This window comes from Rhinolophus sinicus, chromosome 9 (genome assembly GCF_057876585.1).
Source record: "Rhinolophus sinicus isolate RSI-liver-muscle chromosome 9, RSI-T2T, whole genome shotgun sequence".
In the NCBI taxonomy this organism is placed as follows: domain Eukaryota; kingdom Metazoa; phylum Chordata; class Mammalia; order Chiroptera; family Rhinolophidae; genus Rhinolophus; species Rhinolophus sinicus.
In genome coordinates, this window is record NC_142509.1 from 21309854 (window position 1) to 21333260 (window position 23407).

Consider the following 23407-nt stretch of genomic DNA (forward strand, 5'->3'; position numbering starts at 1 on the left):
AAACTGCCAGAGTGGCTGTACCATTTTATATTTCTACCAGCAACATATGACAGATCCTCACCTGCATTTAATACTATCACTATTTTTTATTTTGTCTGTTCTAATAAATGTGTAGTGATATCTCATATGGTTCTCAATTTGCATTTCTCTAATAGCTAATGATAATGAACACTTTTTCATGTGCTTATCTATCATCTGTATCTTCTCTTCCATGAACTATCTGTTCATTTTTTTAGCATATTTTTTTAAATATGATTTTTTTTAACTTTTACTTATTTTAAGTGTGTTTTTCCAGGACCCATCAGCTGCAAGTCAAGTAGTTGTTTCAATCTAGTTGTGGAGAGCGCAGCTCACAGTGGCCCATGTGGGGATCGAACCGGCAACCTTGTTGTTAAGAGCACCAGGCTCTAACCAACTGAGCTAACCAGCCGCCCCTTTTTTTGCATATTTTATAGATTGTTTGTCTTTTGAGAATTCTTTATATATTCTAGATACTAGTCCTTTGTCAGACAAGTGGTTTGCAAATATTTTCTTTTAACAAATAGATGCCCAATTGTTCCAACATTACTTGTTGAAAAAATATATATTTTTTTTTGTTATTTTTGGTTTTCAATTATTCACTGCTAATACACAGAAATATAATTGACTTTTGTGTACTGATCTTATACGTTGTGACCTTGCTAAACTCACTTATTCTAAGAGTATTTTTGTAGGTTTCTTAGGCTCTTCTACACAGCCATCATTTGCAAATAGGGGTAGCTTTGCTTATTCCTTGTCATATGAATGCCTTTGATTTCTTTTTCTTGCTTTATTGTTTTATACTGTCTAGGACTTCCAGCATGAGGATGAATATGAGTTGTGAGAATGAACATCCTTGACTTGTTACTGATATTAGGGAGAATACATTCAGTCTTTCACCATTAAGTATGATGTTGGTTTTTTGAAGATGCTCTTAATCAGGTGGAAGAATTCCTTCAGGTAGAGGAGTTCCCAGTTTGCTATGAGTTTTCACCATAAATGACATTAAATTTTTTCAAATGCCTTTTTCTGCATCAATTGATATTATCATGTAGTTTTTCTTAGTTAGACCATTAATATGGTGATTCCATAGATTGATTTTCAAATATTGAATCTACTTTAAACTCCTAGCATGAATCCCACTTGATAATGGTACATGATTCTATTTACGAGCTGTATTCAAATTGCTAATTTTTTGTTGAGGATTTTTTCACCTGCGTTCATGAGAGAGATTGGTCTGAAGTTTTATTTTCTTGGGCTATCTTTGTCTGGTTTGGTAACAGGGCAATGTTGTCCTCATAAAATGAGCTGGGAAGTGTTCCCTCCCTTTCTATTTTCTGGAAGAGATTGTGTGGAAAGGATTTTGTTCCTTTTTCAAATGTTTGGTGGAATTCACCAGTGAAATCACGTGGGCCTGGAGATTTCTTTTTTGGAAGGTTTTAAACTATGAAGGCAACTTCTTTAATAATTCTCGGATTATTCAGGTTATATATTTGATATTGGGTGCATTTTAGAGTTTATGACTTTTGAGCAATTAATGTACTTTATCTAAGTTGTCAAATTTGTGGGTAGAGTTGGTTGTGGTATTCCTTTATCCTTTTCTGACTATGGATCTGTATTGTTAATTGCTTCTTTCATTCCTGATGTTGGTAATTTGATATTTTCATTTTAGCAGACAACTGACCGAGTTGGATTCAAGCCACAAGTTCTGACCAGCCTTCTTTGGGTGACGGTTTCACTGTCAGTTCTGTGCTCAAAGGCTTTGCAGTGCTATTCTCTCCCTGATGTGTGCCAGCCAGTGGCCACTGAGACCTGGCTGTCCATGTAGCTTTTAGTTCAGCTCTCAAAGTCTTTAATATGCTGTTTGGGATCTGATTCATGCACAGGCAGCTTGCGCGCAAACCCAGGAGTTCATAAACAACTTCATGGGTCACTTTCCCAAGGTCTTCTCTCTCTGTGACATCCTGGTATTTTCCAGTTCCCTAAGGGCTTCCTTTTTCTGTCCTCTGGCCTGAGATTTGTGCTTTATTTATCCATCTCTGCTATCTACTTCCCATCACGGCATCCATATCTGGGACCAAGTGGTGGGAAGAGAGAGAGAAAAATGCAACAGGAGTTAGCTTACACTCTTGGGACCACAGATTTTCCTATTGGAGAGGAGGGGTCCTCAGGGTCTTAGGTATCTGCAGGGCCCCTGCTGCCACTGTCACTGCCAGGAGACCCTTCCTGCTTTGAGCCTTAACTAGAGGGCTTGTCCCGGAACTCTTTCTGTCTGCTCACCTCCAGGTCTCCGGAGTCCAGGCTGAAAAATAATGGAAGGGAAAAAAATTGTTCTGAGGAGTGAGGGGGAGGCAAGGTCCTTTGCTGCAGTGGTGGGAGGCTGTGGTGAGGATATGTAGAGGGGAAAGGACTTCGAGAACCACCGGGAGATGAAAGAGGGAGCTGGCAGGGTCCCACACCAGGGCGCAGGCCCTGACAGAGGCCCAGCAGAAGTCCTGGGTTTCAGTGGCTGCTGTTCTGAACAGCTGAAAAGGAGGGGGGCCTCAGAACTTGGCTGTGTGGCATGTGTACCTTGGCCCGGTGAAGGGGCCCTACCACCCTACCTGAAGGCAGAAAGTGCAGAACTGAAGGGTCATCACCAAAAGGTCAACAGCTTCACTGCTGCCAACCGAGCAGCCACCGCGCTCCATCACCATGCTGAGCAGTTTGTCACAGAATTTAATTTATTCCTGTTGACAACTCTAAGAGGTCTTTCTCACTAGCCATACTTTAGAGTGAAGAAACTGAGGCACAGAGAGGTCAAGTGACTTTGCCAAAGCAACCCAGCTAGTAAGTGACTCAGCCGGGATACAAGCCCCGGACTGTCTGGTTCCGGGGCTGCCCCACGGTTAGGTGGAGGACATGTGGGTGTGAGGGAAGCTAGACAACCAGGCGAGGGAGGAAGACCCTCCCCAGGAGGGACTGAGCAACAAACATGGGTCCAGGCAAAGCAAGGAAGGATAAAAAAGAAGGCAGCTACTGAAAAGCCAAAGAGGTCTAGAAGGGAACTGGGAGGGCAGCTGCTGGGGTGGCCAGAAAAGTCAGCGTCTGACTTGCAGATTACGGAGCCAGAGCCCCAGGGTGTAGAGGTTGGCTGTGTGGGGGAAGCTGACAGGGCCTGGTGAGGTCAGGCTGTCCCGGGGGACACTGCTTCATGTCAAGGCACGACTGAAGATGCACGGTAGTGCCTACCTGGGGACAAGGCCTAGGGTTTAAGGACAAGCTCCATGGCCAAGGGCCCTGGTGGATCTGCAGGCTAAGACAGGTGGGGAGCAATCCCAGCAGGGGCACCAAGATTCCAGGATCTGGATGAATGAGTGGCAAGGGGAGGCAAATGGTGGAGGTGGGCACAGCCCTGGGCCTTGGTCCCTTGTCCCTCAGGGGGCGGGGGGGGGCTGCCTAGATGAAAGCTCATTCTCCCGAATACATTCTTTCCCCCCTGAACGTGCCACATTCAGATGAGCCCACATAGATCTTCAAAAGACAGGTGAGTGAGCAAAACGCCTACGGAAGCCAGCCCTACCAGGCCCAGCATGCCCTCAGAAGGGCCTCAGTCCAGCCACCAGATGGCAGCTACAGACACCAGACAAAGCTTTCCAAAGGCAAAGCCCACACACACTTCAGAAGCCACTTCAATAGCAAACCATCCAGTCCTGACCCTTCAGAACATCAGAAAAGTCCACACCCTTCCTCACATGGATTTCTCTAATAACACAAAGGGCTTGAAAATCCACAAATAAGAAAGAATTGTCTTAAAAGGCTGCTTGGTCCTGTTGTGAGCCCAGCAGGCGTCCTTGAGTAGAAGCAGGTCATTCTGTTGTGTGGGGGCTGCTGCCACTGACCCACGGTGGGCCAGCCTCCTGAGACAGGCAGACGGCTTCTGTGCTCTGGACACCAAGCCTGTCCAGCCCTCCCACCCACCAGGAGCTCTGTGCCCCTGGCCAGATGGAGGCCCTATCCCCAGACGGTGCTCAGGCCGCCCCCTCAGCCTTGAGGGAGGAAGCAAGGAGGCTGCCCGCACCAGGCTGGTCTTGAACCTCCCCTGGTGACTGCCAGGCTGAGGGACACTGCAGCTTGAATGTATGTGATGCCCTGAGCCATAGAAAACCCCCACAGGCCCTGAACACAACTGGCCCTCGGTCTCAGCCGTTCCCACTGCCTGGACAATCTCACTTCTTCCTTCCTCACTTCATCGCCATATTTCAGACTCCTCTGTCCCTCCAAGCACAGCTCAGGTCTCACCTCCTACAGCAGCCTTCCGACGTCCTTCTCCTCCCTGCAGCCACCCCAGTGGTGACAGCTTCCTACCTTACACGATGCTAATTCACCTGTGAGCCACTCTCACCTCTGTGGGAGCTGCCATGCCTCATTCATGAAGCTTGAGTTGAATGAGTAACATTCACTCCCTCTGAAAGGTTAATGTACAAGAACACATATAGCGCAGAGGTCTCCTGAGGTAATTTTTTTATATAACAAAAATTCTTGCGGCTTGGAAATAGGTGTTCCTTCCTTCTGCCCATTTAGGCAACTGGCAAGTTGAGGTGACAAATACAAAAACTGGAAAAATCTCAAAAGGCCACATTTCAGGTGCCCAAGGGGACAGTCACTACAGAAGGCAGCAGAGGAGGATGCGTGCAGCTGAGAGGTGGGCTACCGGGTCCTGGGCTCCAGGAGGGCCCAGAGGTGGGCAGGGCTGGCAGAGGGAGGGCCAACGTCCCAGCACACAGACTCCTGACTGATACAGACACTCCTTTGGGAGTCGCTCACATGCCCCACCCCCAGGATGACCATGGCCCATCTCTCTGCACCCACTAGTGGTATGTCCCCGGCAGGAGAGGAGGGGGTCGCCTTCCCAGAGACACAGCCCCCTGGGGCTGCTGCACCACATTTCGGGGAAATACGTACTACTGCAGGTAGGTCATCCCAAGACAGTGAAAGCACTTTTTTCCCTTCACCTTTCAAACACCCTGAGTGCTTTAACTCCTGAGCCACCAGCTGCGGTGATTTATGAGCGCCGGGGCACACTCCCCAACAGCCATGCTGGGATGAATGAAATTGGTTGCACCCACAGCGCTACACTCTATCCATGTATTGTCACGCAATCCTCATAGCAGCCGAGCCAGAAATGGGAAAGCTGGAGCTCAGAAATGTTCACTGACCAAGGCCCAGAGCAGGACGGAAGCTTAGGGAGAAGCCTGACCAACCACTCCTTGTACAGATGAAGAGACTGGGGAGCCAAGAGGGATATGGCAACTTGCCAAGGGTCGGATGTGACCCTTGGGCCAGCGACCACAGAACATTCTATCAAATTTGGAAAGCAAACAGCTAAAGAAATAAAAGATATCCTAGAAGGGCAATACCCGAGCCCTGGAAGGATGCTTGAGACCTCGCCCCCAGCCCAGCCCTCCCATCATGTCCCTTATCACGCCCTCCCTCTCTTAGTCCACTTCTCATTTCTCAGACAAAACAGAAATCGGTCTCACCACTTCCACCGCCTGTTCTGCTTGTGCCTCCCAGTGTCACAGAAAACAGGTCTGCGTCCTCATTCACGGGCTCTGGCCTCTCAAACTTTCAATATGAGGAGGCTCTGCCTGGTCTTCCTTTCTCCAGACTAAGTGTCATGATTCCTTCATCTGTTCTAGCGGTGACCACAGTCCTCCCCCTCCAGGGAAGATTCTGGTGCTGCCAAGGGTGTCGTGCCCGCAATGCATGCTGGCCCCACAACAGATCCTGACTGGGTACCGACCCCAGGGCCAAACTCAGTGCTGCATTCTACTGTGGTTGGAAAAGATACTCTGTGTGATTTCAGTCTTTTTAAATTTATTGAGACTTGTTTTGTGGCCTAACACATAGTCTATACTGGAGAGTGTTCCACACGCGTTTGCGAAGAATGTGAGTTCTGCTGTTGGGTACAGTGCTCTGTAGGTCTGTTCAATCTAGTTGGTTTATAAGACCCAAGAGTTGTAAGCACACTTCTCCAAAGAAGATATCCCAACCTTTCTGTAAAATCACAGCACCTGCACGAAAGCGTCTCCTTCACATACATTAATTCATTTGTGCTTCAACAAGCCAAAAGAAGAGGGATCCTACCATTTCTCTCTGACACGAACTATGTGGTACCTTGAATTATACCTGAATGTCCTCTATCCTTAACCAGAAGGCTAACCCCTTGGGAACACAAGACATGGACTTAGGGGCGGTCGGATGGCTCAGTTGGTTAGAGCGCAAGCCCTGAACAACAGGGTTGCCGGTTCGATTCCCACATGGGATGGTGGGCTGCGCCCCCTGCAACTGAAGATTGAAAACGACAACTGGACTTGGAGCTGAGCTGCGCCCTCCACAACTAGACTGAAGGACAACGACTTGAAGCTGATGGGCCCTGGAGAAACACGCTGTTCCCCAATATTTCCCAATCAAAAAAAAAACAAACAAACACAGAGGTGAAGTCACTAAAAATTTTAAAAAATTAAAAAGACATGTACTTAGCCTCTAGCCCCTGACCATGGCTAAGGGGCATGAAATACAGGAAGGTGAGCCTGAGGCTGCTCCCTCAGGGATCCCAACCTCTCTCAGAAGAAGTCCAGGCTAGCAATCCTTAGCATTGCCCAGCTGAATTAACAAGCAATTTCACCCAGCGGCAAAGAAGCCCCTCCCACTGGCCATCCCAGGAAAACGGTTCCAGAATGATGAATCCAGTTAATGCTACCTGCTACATTCTTTCCAGGAAGTTCCCAGAAAACGAAGCGATTTGTTATGTATTGTACTCAGGAGGAGCTAGAAAGAGGAAGCCAGTTCTTCCACGAGCATCAGTGCTCCCATGCTTAGCCAATGAGGTTGCCGGGGGCCCAGTCCCAGCACAGTGGCTTTCCACAGGCACCCAAACTGAGACCACAGGTCCTGCTGGGGGATCTCAGCACCGTCCACAGCTGATATGGCCCCAAACCCCTCCTTCACCAGGAAATGGAGTGGTGCCCTGGAGACCCCTTGACAAGTTCAGCATCGCTGCTGAAACACCAGAGCCACATGAGCGCGGACCCCAAGAAAAGAAGTCACTGCCAGGGGGAGGGGAGGACCCATGCCTGGGTGAGACTAAAAGAGAAGGTCCAATTGATACTCATGGACCTTCAATGTGCGTTGAGGAACCATGCGAGGGAAGACTCCAAGGCAGGGAGACTGGGCACAGAGCATGGTAACCGACATCACTGGCCCCTCTCATCCTACTTTTTGCTAGACCTCCTTCCACAGGGCTCGCTGTCTCCCCAGCCAGCCTGTGAGATAATCCTGGAGAGAAGGGGCTGTGACTCATTCTCACTTGGAGTCCTGCCTTCCTAAAAAACACACTCAAGTCTATGGAAACACACACCGTTTCGCCTGTAAGTCCAGAAGGATCACAGCTTCCAAATCCTTACTCTGTGTGTGTGTGTGTGTGGACTCAGTTTTCACCCATCAGAAACATCTGCTATGGCTCTGGGTGGGCAAGCCTGGGGAAGGAAGGCATCTGACAGACTGCTACAGGCATCTAATGGTATAACCCTGCGGAAGGCAGGTGACAATCTCTCAGAATTACAAATGCACCCCCACTGACCCAGCAACACCACTTCCCGGAAGATACATTTCATTCATACTTGTACACACATGAAATGAAATGCAAGGTTATTCATTGCAGAACAGCAAAATAAACAACCTAAGTGAACATCAGTAGACTATAGGTTAAATAAACTATGGTACATCCATACAACAAAATACTGCAGTGTTGTAAAAACAAAGAGGAAGCTTTTTATGCACTGATAGGGAAGGAAAGATTCTAAGATATATTGCTAATGGAAAAAAAATCAAAGTGGAGGACTACATTTATTTTAAAATAAGTACCTATTTAAATAGATATGTAAAGACACAAAACACTGGTAGTTCTGGTTGCCTCTGGGTGGGAGAGCTGGGCGGGTAGCTGGGGACAGAGTCAAGGACAGAATTCACTGCATCTGCTTCTGAAATGATTGGTTTATGAATCATATAAAGATATTATATATTAAAACAACATGGATGGAACTTGAGATTATTATACTAAGTGAAATAAGTCAGACAGAAAAAGTCGAGAACCATATGATTTCACTGATATGTGGGATATAAAACTGAAAGCAACAAAGGAACTAGACAAACAAATGATGAAACAGAAACTCATAGACACAGACAATAGTTTAGTGGTTACCAGAGGGTAAGTGAGGAGGGAGGTGATAGATGAGGGGAAAAGGGATCAAATAAATGGTGATGGAAGGAGAACAGACTCTGGGTGGTGACCACACAATGTGAGATGCAGATGATGTATTACAGAATTGTACACCTGAAACCTATGTAACTTTACTAACCATTGTCATCCCAATAAACTTTAATTAAAAAAATAAAAATGTACTAAAGTAAAAACTAAACCGTCTTGCTCAGGATATCGGAGCTTCCAATATCCTATGGCAAAGGCAGCAGCTCTGGCTAACCGGTTTTCAATCTCCATAACGGGCATAGGAGAAAGTCTGGCCTGAGGCGTAGGTTCACGATCCTGGACTCCCATCCCCCAACTGCTGCTTGTGAAACTGACCCACTGCAGCCTCTGGAGGGTCTGCTCAAGTCCAGGAACCAGACTCTTCCAAAGAAAGGGGCACACAGGCCCGCCAGCCACAAACATTTCCATCTCAAGAATTGGCCGCCATCCTGACCACCTAAGCATCTCACTGCTGAGGGGACACACGGAGCTGAGTGGGAAGGGCGAACACAAACCTCGACCTTCCAGGATTGGTCTGGACTAGCCTGGGTCTCCTGGTCACCACCGCCCCCAAATGCGTTCAATTCCCACTCTCTCCAGACCCACGACACTGCACGTACACCCACTGTGCCAAGCACTCGCTACCTGAATGGCTGTTCATCATGCGGACAGCCTTGGCCTTGGCCAGCTCCAGGGCGGTGATCCACTGCTGCCGCTCCACCTCCGAGCTGGCCTTGAGGTGGTAGGTCCTTGCCCCACTGGTCAGTATGATACCGCAAGAATCCTCCGTGTCAAAGTGCGTGGTGGACAGGTTGATGGTGCCACGGCAGGTGTGGGCCATTTCACCCTGAGTTCTGTAGGATGCAAGAGAAGGTATGGGTTGAGGCTCCCAAACTCAATAGCTCCAGACTGAAGAAAGCCTCAGGGAAAATCCTCAGAATCTCAGACCCGTGGAGCTGGGAGAGGCCCTGGAGTCAGAGCTGGAGATGATGCCTATAGGGATTGACTGGTGGGAGCTTGGTGACGAGGCACTCAGTGGGGAGAGTGGCAGAAGGAGGAGGGCCACATGCAGGGCCCTTGCCCGACACTAAGAAATGGAGAATGGTGACTGCCCGGGGTTCTGCGAGGCAGCTCAGACCTCTAACTCCATTCCAGACCCTTTCCACTAAGTCTCAGGACCACAGAGATGGAGCAGGGTGGGAACCTGTCACTAACACTGGTATTAGACACACAGAACCCCAAGGGGTGGACTTGGAGGCACCCCCTGCCAGGAGTGACCTGGGAACCAAGATCCACAGAGCAACAGTGCCACCATTCTCCTCTGGCCCTACAACGAATGAGATGAAGGCAGTGGTTGGGCTAACACATGCCACCTCATGCCAAGGGACACCCTTTGCTGGTTCCAAGATTATGGAGCCAATGGTACCAAAGTAAAGGAAAGCAGAGGTGACTAAAGTGTGGGCCATTTCCAACCGTGACCAGTGTCTGCAAACTGAGATCCAATTATTATGACTACTTCAGTCACTCTCCCTTAGACACTCGAAAGAAATTCAGAACCCCAGGACATACCGAATCTCTTTCCACAGAGGGTGTGGGAAAAGGAGGAGCAAGGGGTCCCCAGGTACCACTCCATTTCCCGGTAAAGGAGGGTCTGGGGGCCATATCAGCATGTAACACTGCCAGTGGCAGGAGCCCATTTGGCAATTCTGCTGCCCGTTAATGCTCATTTATTTTCCCTAGCTGTCATCATCTGTCATTTTCTTGATTCTCCTACCAGTTCTAAAGTCAAATGACTTGACACTCAATAAGGCATTCATCTTTCATTAGAACAGCTGCTGCCTTCTGATTCCCTACTGCTTTGGTTACATTCCTGAGAGAAGACGATGTACTATATACCGGAAGAAAGGTCCGACTCGTAGGTGCCGACATCTTCCACTGGAAGGAAACTCAGTCTAATTTACAAAGCTGGGCGTACCCAATGGAAACCTGTTGTTTTACATTTAAGGACATTTCAGGCTAGATTGTTCAGGTGTTAAATAGTACCAAAACTAAAAATGACACTATGGCTTAGCTCAGAAAGAAGAGGGGGGTGATATTCTAGGCAGAGGGAAAAGCCGAGGCAAAGACTCGGAGGCAAGTAGGAGTTTAAAGCTTTCAAAGAATAGACAAAAGTGGCTGGAGCCCTGAGAACAAGAAAGTGGACGAGAAAAAAAATGAAACCAGAAAATCAAGCAGGGATCAAATGTAGTACCTTGCAAGACACATAAGGATGTAGACTTTTATCCCAAAACTGAAAGAGTGGTCCTCCTGGGCCTAATGTCAGGAAAGAAGCAGAGGTGATCAAGAGTTCCACAAGTTCCTATGGAAAACGGAGAATGAAAGTGCCTCGTGCAAGGTGGGAGATGGAAGCCAGGCCACGGCGTGAAATCAGAGCTGGACTGGAAGTTATTCAGTGGCTACTGTATTGGCTTACAACACATTATTTTCATCAAAATAAATACCTATGAGTCCATACTGACATAAGTAAATAACTGAAGGAATAAATAAATGGGGAAAAGGGACAGATCTTCCTTAATAAGATTAGATGGAATTGTGGAAATAGAAAATCACTACATGCAACGTGAGATCTTGGATTGGATTATAAAGTAGGAAAAAAGACATTGGTGGAAAAACTTGTAAAATACAAATAAAGTTCGAAGTTTAGTTTATAGTATTAGAATAATGTTAATTTCCTGGTGTCGATAATTGTACTTTGGTAAGATGTCAACCTTCAGGGAAATTAGGTGAAGAGTATATGGGAACTCTCTGTGCTATATTTGCAACTTTTCTGTAGGTCTAAGTTATTTCAAAGTAAAAATAAAATTTAATGCTGCCATCACCTTCTGCCCAGGGTCATAGCTGATATGAAGTCTGTGGCCAGAACCTGAATCACTTGCCCCAAGGCTCAGTGACGGCTGGAGATATTCCCAATGTCAGTGAAGGACAGACGCCCCCAGCCTGCGTCAGAAAGCCTGGTTCTGGACGTGGCTCTCCAGGGGGCAAGGTGGAGGCACCTTTGAAGATCACTAGGCCAAGAAGAGTAGAGGTGGGTGAGGCTCAGGGAAGGAGGGAGAATCTCCCAGTCAAGATGAGCCTGAAAACCAAAATTCAAAACCCTTGAATAAAACCAGTGCTAATAAATAAGTGAATAGAGTCAATGCTCAGAGGATGAATCACTTCGGTTAGAATAGAACTATCAGAACAATATGAAAAAATATATATATAAATAGGCTTAGGATTCTCAAAGAAGAAGGAATAACATCCAATAAAAGAAACAATAATTTATAAAATAAAAGTAGTAAAAATGAAACAAGAACAGGTAGATATGAAAAAGTAACAAAAGAATTTCCAAAAATGAAAATATAGCAAATAAGCTTTATCATCGACCCAGCACTCAAACCTAAATTTAACTTTAACTCATTGTAATTACTTTTCATTTAAGGACTTGAGGAGATTAATTTTTCAGTTTCACCTTTCTGTGTTATTTGGAAGAACTTCTATAGAGGCATATATGAATCTGGGTATGAAAGACACCTTAACATGACCATGGTCCAATGCATTTGCTTGTCTTGGAATTTAGCTCTGCTCTTTTTTCTTTCAGTTAGATGTTCTGTGGTCAATTCATTTTCTACCAGTAGCCAAAGTGATATTTTTGGCCCTGTTAACTTAATGGTTAAAAATTTCAGTGGCTTCCAATTCAGTCCTGAGATGGCCTAAAATTCAGGGACATATCTTAAAATTCAGGTTGTGTTTGGGAGTGGCACACTTGCCCATGTTGTATATAAAAGGTTCTGTTTCTCCCATTGTGTGTTCTGGCTGAAGTAATACTCTCTCTGAGGGTTGACCTCCCAGAGCCACTCAACAGCCCAGATTGTGGAAAAGTTCAAACCCCACTCATGTCACACTGTGGACTGGAGCCCTGCAAGCTGCAGTGGCAACTCCTCTCCCTAGGGGCCTTTGGAGGTACACAACCACCCAGAACCATCTGTTTGCACTGAGCCCTGTGCTGCTTTGGGGACCTCACTACCATAGGACAAACAAGGCCTCCTGGTTTGCCTTACGGGCCTCCCAGTTATATCAGTGCTCATACTCAGCATACGTGATCATGTATTAATATCTTCTGCCATTTTTAAAGGAGACAAGTCTTGAGGCATTACTTGACATGTGGTGGATATGTTGTGTATTTAGAACAAGTAGAAACAAAATATGGAACACGTGAAGTAAAGCTTAACTGCAAGAGAGGCTGCCATAACTAATATCCTTCTACATGAGTCACACCAACTCTCAACCAAATAATACCGAGCAGTTCTGATGGCCAATGTCCCTACCGGAGACAAGAGTGTGACATCAACCATCAAAAGTTGGAAGCCTGTAATAGTTGATGCAGAACTTCCTAAGCACCAGTTAAGCTGTAATAGTGAATATAGCACTACGGCTAGTGACTAACCCACCTGTACTGGGCACAAGCTCAGAGTTCCCTCACCATCTCCTCCATCCCTTCTTTTGGTCCCCCATTTGTCCTGAGTCACCCCTCCATTTCTTGACTTGGGCGAAGGGCTGAAACTCAGAGTATAGGATCTGGTTTCCTGAATGCCCACCACGGGGCTGGGTTTTTGCAGCCTCACAGATTGAACAATGACTCAGTGGGGCAGCGAGATGAGCCATGGTGATAAAGAGACAAAAAGGGAAAGAAAAGCCAGGGAAGGAGGAGGAGGAAATGGATGAGAAACAGGCAGGTAGGTACGCCTCATTTATCCCTTCTGTGAACCTCTCCAACGTATGGTTTATCCTCACAAGCCTTCTGGAGACATCCATGAGCCCAAAGAACATGAGTGGCCTCTGTAACCCTTGCAGTTTGCTGTGAAGAGGTGGTGGCCTGTTAACGTATCACATCACTTTGCATCCTTCCCTGGCTTTTCTTTCCCTTTTTGTCTCTTTATCACCATGGCTCATCTCGCTGCCCCACTGAGTGCCCAACCAGCCAGGAGGAGTGACCAACACTGAACCTCCAAGGGATGGCCCATTCCTTGACAAGAACAGGACAACCACCAACTATTATAGATCAAATCCCTTCTACCACGGTGGGGTAAGCAATTTGTCCTTACTGGAATCCATGAGTTTCCTGGAAATGGGGTTGCCTCCAGCAGCACCACGGTCCACAGTTACCGAATCCTCATCTGCTGGCCTAGATTCCCGTACAACACAGTCTCAGACCAAATCACCCATTTCAGCCAAGACGGTGCACCAATGACTCCTGACTGTGGAATTCACTGGTGTCCCCATGAACCCTGCCATCACTCAGGAACAGTCAGTCTAACAGAACAATGGACTGGCCTATCGAGGGCTCAGCTGAGGCATCGACTGGAGAAATGTCTTATGGGCTTGAGCGTCTGCCCTCCGGTATGCAGTATGCCGAGGACTGACCCCTGATTTTGTTGCCACGTCCCATATAAATGCAGCAGATGGGGCCAGGAGCGGCCCGGCTCACAGTCACACACAGTAATCCCTTGCAGAGTTTGTGCTTTCCAGTCCCATACACTTGGGCTCAGTTTGCTTAGAGGTTTTAGTTCCGGGGTGAGGGGGGAATGTGACACCATAAGGCTCCATTGAGCTGGAAATGGACTCTACCACTGGCCACCTTTGGCGCCTCATACCAGTGACGAACAGATCAAGAAGGGAGTGACGATACTGATGGGGTCACTGAGGCTAACTGCCCGGAGGAGGTAGGTTAGTGGCACATCTGGGGATGGGAGAAGAACATCTGGCTAGAGCCCAGGGGATTTCCTCGGTCATCTCTTAATACTTCCACGTCTGGTCATGGCTGTTAATGGGCAAGGAAACAAGGAACTCACACCCCTCGGGGCAAACGTCCCAGACCAGCCAAAGTGCTAAGGCAGAGTGAAGATGACCTCAAACGGGTCATCTTCAAGGAAGAAGGAAGACAATAAATATGAATTACAGTGTCAGGACCGGCCACAGCAGCAGAGAATGAGCTTGTTTCGCAACCTTCTTGCTTCAGTCCCCCAGGCGACCCCAGCTGGCCACCAGGAAGGGGTCTCTGTCACTGACTGGGACTTGCCCCTCCCGCTCCAGGGAAGGGGTAGAGATGTCTTTGTTTTCTCAGGAGAATGGAGGCCCCCACATTGCAGTGGGAGAGCTGATACCATGGGAGGGCACGAGCAGACCTGAGTAGCGCAAGGTGTGGAGAGTATTGGACACAAACCTTGTGCACCTTCTCAGATTCACTCGACAGCCTCCTTCTCTGTCTCTCGGTGGGTGTCTCATCCTCGCCCAGTTATCCCTCCACTTCTGGACTTGCATCAAATGCCACAGTGGGAAACGGGAGATGGAAGCCAATGGGGCAGACGAACTCCCTCTCCGTTCTTCCCTCTGCGGACTGCTCAGAGGTGCGTTTTCTCCTTGCATATCTTCTGGATAAGTCCATGCGTCCGACCTGCAGGCTGTGTCTCTCTGCAGCTCACTGAGAAGCAACACCCAGCAAGTAATGCACTGAACTGCTTTGTTACTTTTATCTTCCCTCTGCTTCACTTCCTGTGTCTGCCTCACCGCCCTGGGACTGCATCTGCCAAGCAAAGTGTCAGCTCTTTTATCCTTGCCTTGGGCTATGTTTTCTAGCGAACCTTCCCAAAAATGTTCATGGGCAAGAATAAAGTTGACAGGGCAGTAAATTTGAACCCAGACACATGGAAAGACGCGAGCTATTCATCTGGAGCACAGCACTCAGCCTGCGTGTGACTTTCATTCAATGCTAGCTCAAGCTGACTCTGATTCGCTTGGTAAATTCCCCGCCAATCTCCAAATTCTAATGCAGCAAGTACTTCCCATGATCTACTCTGCAAAGCAATTGTGTTAGAAACTGGAGAGGGGGTAGATATAAAGATAAATAAGACACATTTTCTGGCCTCAAAGAACCATTCACCTTGTAAAAGAGGCCTATAAACTGCTAGCTGCAATTGAGTAAACAGAGGGAAATAAATTCAAAATAAAGGGGGTGCTCACTTTATGAAAACTCATTGAGCTATACTCATAGTTCACTTACTTTTCTGTATGTTACACACATATAGTATGTTCTATGCTACGTACATATCAGTTGTCATTGAAAAGCTGGCTTTAAAAACCAACACCAAATGGAAGGATGAGATGCCGGTGGTGGGAGCTCAGGAGACAGAATGACTCTTTCTGCCCCAGAGCGATCAAGGTGGTACATTGGCGCAGAGTCTCAAACAATGAGGGGACTCTGCCTTGGCAGACGCTAGGAGGGCGGCCCAGCCAACCTAGAGCAGCCAAAGGAGAGGGTCCCAGCCATGGCCTGGATTGATGAGTGTTTTGAATTAAGCAGTGTCCTCAGGAAGATTTGCTGAAGTCCTAACCCCCAGTATCTGTGAAAGTGACCTGATTTAGAAATAGAGTCTTTGAAGATATAATCAAGTTAAGATGAGGTCACTAGGGTGGGCCCTAATTCAATATGACTGCTGTCCTTATAAGAAGAGGAAGAGAGACACAGAGACACACAGGGAGAAGACGGCCATATGACAACAGAGGCTGAGATTGGAGTGATGCATGTCTAAACCAAGGTAACACCACAGATTACCGGCCAACCCCAGAAGCTGGGAAGACCTGGGAGAGATTCTCCTTTAGCACCTTCAGAGACAGCATAGCCCTACTGACACCTTGATTTTGGGTGTCTAGCCTCCAGAACTGCAAGACAATAAATTTCTGTTGTTTTCAAACAACCAGTTTATGGTGCTTTATTACAGCAGCCCTTACGACCCTAACATGATGGCTCAACAGATGAGTGGAGGAATGACCTTCTAGAACCTCGCACGCCGCTGAGCTGGTTTATTCCGGCATGCCAATCATGGGGCTCCACTTCACCCCTCCACACAGTCCCCACCCAGAACTCAGCCCCTGCGGCACCCACATGGCTCCTCTCGTTACTGGAGCAGCCCTGCCCCAGAGCTGCCCGTCCTGCTCGGACTTTTCCCTCTTCTTATACCACAGAGCTCAGAGAGCTGAAAGTGACCCGCAGCAAAGATTCCAAGGATTCAGGTTCTGCCAGTGACACACGTTCACACAAGACTTAAATGCGGAAGCGAGTGAAGAGGGGAACAAGCAGGATAAGAGGTATCCATTGCACTGGCAGGAACTGTGACCAAGGAGAACGCTTTTGCAGCCATCAGCTTACCAATTCCATGGCTCCCTGGGGCAGCGTCAGCAGTCTGCCCCATCGCAACAGAGGTCCTCCAAGTCTGGGGACCCAGACACTCCTGCCTCTCAGACTCCAGCTGCTCCTCAGCCTCCCAGGGGGTAGGAAGCTGCCTCACCCTGGCAGCACAGCCTTTCTGCTAACCTCAGTCAGAGTCGTTTCTGCTGTGCGTGGCTGAGCCCTGGCCGAGGCACCTCCCCGGAGGCGACACCACCTCGGAATGGACACCTGTGGCTGCAAACAAGGTTTGATGCTTGCTGTTCAGGATCCCTGGCAATCAGGACATGCACAGGCCAACCCTATGCATTTGCAGAGGTTTTACAATCTGGATCGAGACATGTAAAAAAAAAGTGTGCTCAGAAAATGCAAGTCACTGACTGAGAGAGACAGTCACCATAAGTAAACCCAGCAAAGAACTTGTACCGAGAAAATATAAAGAATTCCTAAAATTGGTAAGAAAGAGGCCAACAACCCAATTTAAAAATCGGTAAAAGACATTAACAAGCACTTCACAAAAGAGGATATCCAGAGGGCTAATGAACTCATGAAAAACGTGGCCAACCTCATCAGTCATCAGTAAACACTTATATGCCCCATGACCCAGTAATTCCACTCCTACAGACTTCCCATCTGTGCACATGGGATGTGTAGACATAGCTACCAAAAGATATGTACTGGAATGTCTGTGCCCCCTCCCTAATAGCCCAAAACTGAAATCAACCCACATGTCCATCCACACTAAAGTGGATAAGCAAATGGTGGTTTATCCATTTGGTGGTTTATCCAAATGAGGGAATATTATACAACAATGAGAATAAATGCATTAGAATCACACATAATAACCTGGAAGAACCTCATAAATACTGCGGGTGCCAAAAAATGTATACACATTTTAAGAAAGGAAAAAAACTGTGTTAAAATTGTAATACTCAATATGCACCGATAACAAAAGATGAATACAAGTCACGTATATACATTTTTTTGGCACCCCCAGCATTGAGTATTACAATTTCAATAGGTTTTTCCTTTCTTAAAATGTGTATACATTTTTTTTGGCACCCTCTGTTTAATGGTGAGCGGAAGCCAGATACAAAAAGAACTTACTATGAGATTCCACTAACAGAAAGTACAATAACAGGCAAAACTAAGCTCTGGGATGAGAAGTCAAGACAGCAGTTACCCTTGGAGGAACAGCAATCTGAGGGGCCTCCTGGGGGGCTGGTCACCTTTTATTTCTTCAGTTGGGGGGGTGGTTATTCAGTGTGTTCATTTTGTGAACATCCCCTGAGCTGTACACTTATTTGCCTACTTTTCCTTATGCATATTGTACTTCATTAAGAGTTTACACTTAAAAGAAGAGGGATGGGGATAATTCTTTCCGGGCAATGGTGGCAGCAGCCAACAACCGGTTCTCAGGGGCAGCAGAGGTACTGGTGCCTGGGTGGCATCAACATCCAGTGTCTGGGTGGCAGTGTCTTCCCCAGAACAGTTCTGTGACATGACTTCCGTCATGGATCTGGCTGCTCAGCCTGCCCTGTTCTCACCTTTCTTCTGAGTGCTCCATGCTCCTGTCTTTCCAGGGATCCTGTGAGCCCCTAAAGAGCCTTCCAGCAATATCTTTTTTTGCTTAACAGATCCAGAGCTGGTTTTCTGTTGCTCTCGACTAAGAACTTGCTGGTTCACATAAGCAGTGGGCATAGGAGGGATGTCAGACGGCAGACAGGGCCGTGAGGAAGGTCATACCAGAGACACAGGCAGGAGAAGAGTTTGGTCCTTTTACCTCTTGGGCCATGGGGATGCTGTTAGGACCCTTCTGGGTCTAAGTAACGAAGCTCAGTTTATTCATTCTGACTACCACATCCTGAGGGCTTGCCTTAGAAGTGTCTTATGTGGATTAGCCCTTTAAGATGTGATTTAAAAGGTAGGAAGGTTATGTCCCTGTTCCAGATACAGAGGCTGAGGCTTGGAGATGCGGGCAACTCGCTGGAGATCCCACAGGGGACTGAGCCAGCAGGGCCAGGCCCACCCACTCACGCCCAGCCCTGCCTTTGACCCACCAGGCGGCACCATTCAGAAAATGCTCAACATCAGCAGTGGCCCGTCAAACAGAAGCATCTACTGTGCAGCGTTCACTTCTGAAGATGAGACTGTCACTAAGAGACCTGACACTGTTTCATTTTGCTTCTGGCCTCATTCTCTGCCACTTAAAAGTTTCCCTTGAGACCTGTTAAATAAACGCTGCTATAAATTCTACAGCAAGGACATTTCTAATGTAATTTTTAAAATTGAAATTAAAACAGAGACTCAGGAGCCATTCTCCAGTTACTGAAATTCACATCACTACATTTTTACACAAACAGAGGACAACAGACAGTAATTTATAATGCACGGAATACTGAATAATACAACTTTCATCAAGGAAGTACTTCACTTTGTATAAGAGTCTGTCACAAACACGACTCTTTTGGTCCTCATAAGGGCTTGTAAAGTGGGCAAAGCAGATATTGATTTGTTTAGCAAATATTTATCAAGCATTTTCTATATGGCAGGCACCTGTAGGTGGGAATTAGTGCCTCATTTTATAGCCAAGAAAGGGGAGACCAAGAAAAGGTAAATCATGTGTCCCAGTCCATAGAACTGGTAAAACACAAAGCCAGAACTGGATCTGGGTTTCTATGCTACCAGCACAGGGCTCTTTCCATGGAGAATACTGGGCTATCCATCCAGAAAATATGTGTTGCTTTACCTTGTAAATTGCTCACTGTATTTGCCACTTGTGAGCTACAACACATGTTCCATGAGACACAGACCTGGCCTGTCTTGTCCCTGCCCACCTCAGAGCTAACACATACATGGTGAGAGATGCGCTGGCTGAGTGAATTCATGCATGAGTGTCACACAAGCAGTGGAACAAACCCAGGGAGATGACCCAGCCCCCCCACCCCCACCCCACCAAAGTTCTGCTGACTTCACATGCTGAACATGGACTAACAGGATCACAACACCCCACCCCACCAACATCCCTCACTGAAAATTTGTTAGATCCTTTTAGTGGTTCCATCAAAATATCAGAATACCACGCACCACCCGGGGACATCTAAGGTGGTCCCTATGATTATTAAGTGGAAAGCTTGTCACGGAATGCTAGGCAAATGCTTTAAATCTCAAGTTTAGACTAAAGGTCATGTCAAGTAGAAAACAGACGACCGTGCACTTTTTCTACCAATGCAATACATTTCCAAGTTACTACAGTTTTGAATTTTGAGGTTGGTCTGGCTAAAGTCTCACCCTTGGACCTCACCAAGTAAAATTCCCAGTGCTCTCCAGCGTGCCTCAATCTCTCAAATCCATCCCCTTCCTTCACTGCAGCTGCTCTGCTCGGCCCTGCTCTGGGTCATGGTCATCTCTCGCCTGGACAACACTCACAGCCTCTTCATCAGTTTCTGCATCTTGCCCTGCCCCTGCTAATCCACTCCCATGCTACATTTTTCTAAAACTTCACTCTGAGTCTGTCAACACGCTGCTTTAAACCCTTCAACTACTCTCCTTTTTTTTTTTTTTTTTTTTTTTAGGATGAAGTCCTCACTCCTGAGTAAGACTTACCAATTCTTCCCGAGCTAGTTCCTGCCTGCCCACTGCTTCCATCCCAGCCTGCTCGTCCTCTGGACTGAGATGCCACTTCTTCCAAGAAACTTTCCTTACATGCCCTGCTATGCTCCCACAGCCCCGCCGGCTTCCTCCCTCACTGCTCTTACTGTCTCATATTCTGATCAATGCTTTATCCATCTGGTGCAGGGTACGGTCTGTAACTGTCTAATTCACTGCTGTATCTCCACAATCTAGCAAGTGTTGGCCAGGCAGTTTGTGCTCAATAAATATTTGTTAAATGAATCAACTCAACTTGCAACACCTTTCATTTGATCCCAAAGATTACTGTTCTCCAAAGTAAACAATGCTTCAGTGCAAGGTTTTCTTGACAATCAAGATTGCCTTAAACATCCATTTAGGTAAAGCAAGTTTAAAATACCTAGGAAATGAGCGTTCTTAAAAATCCATCCATTTGAAAAATAAGCAACAGCTAAGCAATGAACACCATCAAGTGTTCTGTTGCCATTAGGCTGTGGAATTTTTTTAAACGCTCATCTTAAATTTTCCAGCTGTTTCCATAACAGGTTTAATAGTCTCATCAAAGAAATAGAAAAGTCTCAGAAAAGAAATAGAAGATATAAAGAACCAAACAGAAATTTTAGAACTGAAAAATACAATAACCCAAATAAAAATTCAATGATGGGCTCAACAGCAGAAGGAAGAGACAGAGGGAAAAAAGTCAGTTAACTTGAAGATAGAAACAATAGAAATTATCCAATCTGAACAATGGAAAGGAGATAAACTGGAAAAAAAATGAACAGAGGTTCATGGACCTGTAGGACTAAAATAAAAGCACTAACATTTGTATCACCGGTGTCCCAGAAGGAGAAAGAGAAGAAAGAAGGCGGGGCAGGCAAAGTATTTGAAGAAACAATGGCTGAAAAGTCCCCAAATTTGACAAAAGACATAATTTACAGATTCAAGAAGTGGAGAAAACCCAACAGGATAAAAAAAAAAAAAAATCACACCAAGATATCATAGTCAACTACTGGAAATAAAAAGACAAAAATATCTTGAAAGCAGTGAGACAGAAGAAACACTTGAGAGAAAAAACAATGTTGCATGATAGAAGATTTCATCAGAAACCATGGAGGCCAGAAGAAAGGGGCACAACATTTTTCAAGGACTCAAAGAAAAGAACTGTCAACCCAGAATCCAGTGATAATATCCTCCAAGAATGAAGAAAAAGTAAAGGCATTCTCAGATGAAGGAAAACAAAAAGAATTTATCAGCAGCCAGACCTACCTGAAAAAAAAAAAAAAAAAGCTAAAGCAAGTTCTCTAAAAAGAAAGGAAGTAATAAAAGGAATCTCAGAGCACTGAAAATGAAGAAATATCATAATAAGCAAAAACATGGGTTAAGACAATAGACTCCTCTTGAGTTTTCTAAATTGTGTTTGCAAAAATTAAAACACTGCCTAATGTTCACATGTCTGTAGAAGAAATATTTAAGACAATTATATTATAAATGGGGGGAGAGGAAAGGAACTTATAGGGAGATTAGGTTTCTATATTTCACTAAAACTGTTTTAAAAAAGTCATGAGTAGACTTTGATAAGTTATGAATATTATATTAATAATATATAGATGAATCATTTTAAAAAGTTATTCAGAGATATACTCAAAAACACTACAGAATGATTAAACATAGAGTTACCATATGACCCAGCAACTCTAATCCTAGGTATACACCCAAGAGAAATAAAAATATGTATCCATACAAAAACTTGTACAAAAACATTTATAACAGCAGTATTCGTAATAGCCAAAAGGTGGAAAGAATCCAAATATCCATTTATGGATGAATGGACAAAAACAAATTCAGTATGTTCATACAGTGGAATTATATTCCTATAATAGAATATGATTCAGCCATAAAAAGGAATGAAGTACTGGTACATGCTACAATGTGCATGAACCTTGAAAACATTATACTAAGTTAAAGAAGACGGTCACAAAAGTCCACATATTGTTTGTTGAACCATTTTTTCATTAATTTCACATGTACAAAACAATGTAATAGTTAGACATTTAACACCCCTCACAAAGTGATAACCCCCTCCCCCAATCTACTACCCTTCTGACATATATAGCTGTTACAGTTCCACTGACTCTATTTCTTATGCCGTATTCCACATCCTGTGAATATATATAAATTATAGTTGACATATTGTTTGTTTCCATCCATATAAAAGTCCAGAACAGGAAAAAACATAGAGACAGGAAGTAGATGAGTGGTTGCTTAGGTCTGGGGAGCAGATTTGAGGAAGGCAGGGCAGTGATAACTAAAGAGTATGGGGTTTCTTTTGGAGGTGATAAAAACTTTAGAAAATTGACTACAGTGATAGTTATACATATCTGTTAATATATTTAAAATTTAAAACCATTAATTTATATATTTTAAATGGTGGATTGTATGGTTTATTAATTATATCTCAAAGATTAGAACAAGAATAACAACTGCAATATAGTGAAAGACACCAAGTCAAGGAGATCATAATGATACTGAAAAAAATAAGTCGTCAGTAAACTTGGGGGGATGGTAGGACTCCAACTCATTTGTTTGATAACTAGTGAATAAAGGAAAGCATAGAGCATTTTCCTGCCATTTCCATATTAACTAAACCATTGGGTAACCAAATGATTGATGAGGGGAAGTACTCTGTATAAAATTATTCCCACTAATAAGTTCAAAAGGAATGATAGAATATCACTTTGCAACTTGTAATGAACTAACAGGTCTAGAAAATTATCAACAATGACTGCTGGTGTGTGTGTGTGTGTGTGTGTGTGTGTGTGAGAGGGAGAGAGAGAGAGAGAGAGAGAGAGAGAGAGAGAGAGAGAACCAGACAATATGTGTCCCCTTTCAATATACCTATAAACCATTTTGCCAATATAATTGAATCTTGCTCTGATCGAATCTCTAGCTATCAGTTTACAGGAAATAAAGGAGATACAAGAGTATAATAAACAACATTATAGACATGCAATCAGCAAAATCCAGTCCCTGGGAATAAACTACAGAATAAATCCAATCCCTGGGAATAAACTACAGAATAAATGACCCAGCTTCTTCAACAAATAAATTACAAGAGGACACAAAAAGAGAGGGAAAAAGAACCTATAAACCCCAAAGAGATTGGGGAGTCCCAGTCCCTTTCCCTTGCAGTACTAAGGCCATGGGGA

At 45.5% G+C, this 23407-nt stretch overlaps 1 protein-coding gene across 4 annotated transcripts in view; it reads right to left on the reverse strand.

The window, feature by feature from the left end:
- OSBP2 (oxysterol binding protein 2) overlaps window positions 1-23407 on the reverse strand; it is a 161851-nt gene that overhangs the window by 118996 nt on the left and 19448 nt on the right. For all 4 annotated transcript variants that reach the window (XM_088800933.1, XM_088800934.1, XM_074321896.2 and 1 more), the window contains exon 2: window positions 8954-9162. In XM_088800933.1, the coding sequence (XP_088657059.1) occupies window positions 8954-9162 (209 nt within the window). The remainder of the gene's footprint in view (window positions 1-8953; window positions 9163-23407) is intronic.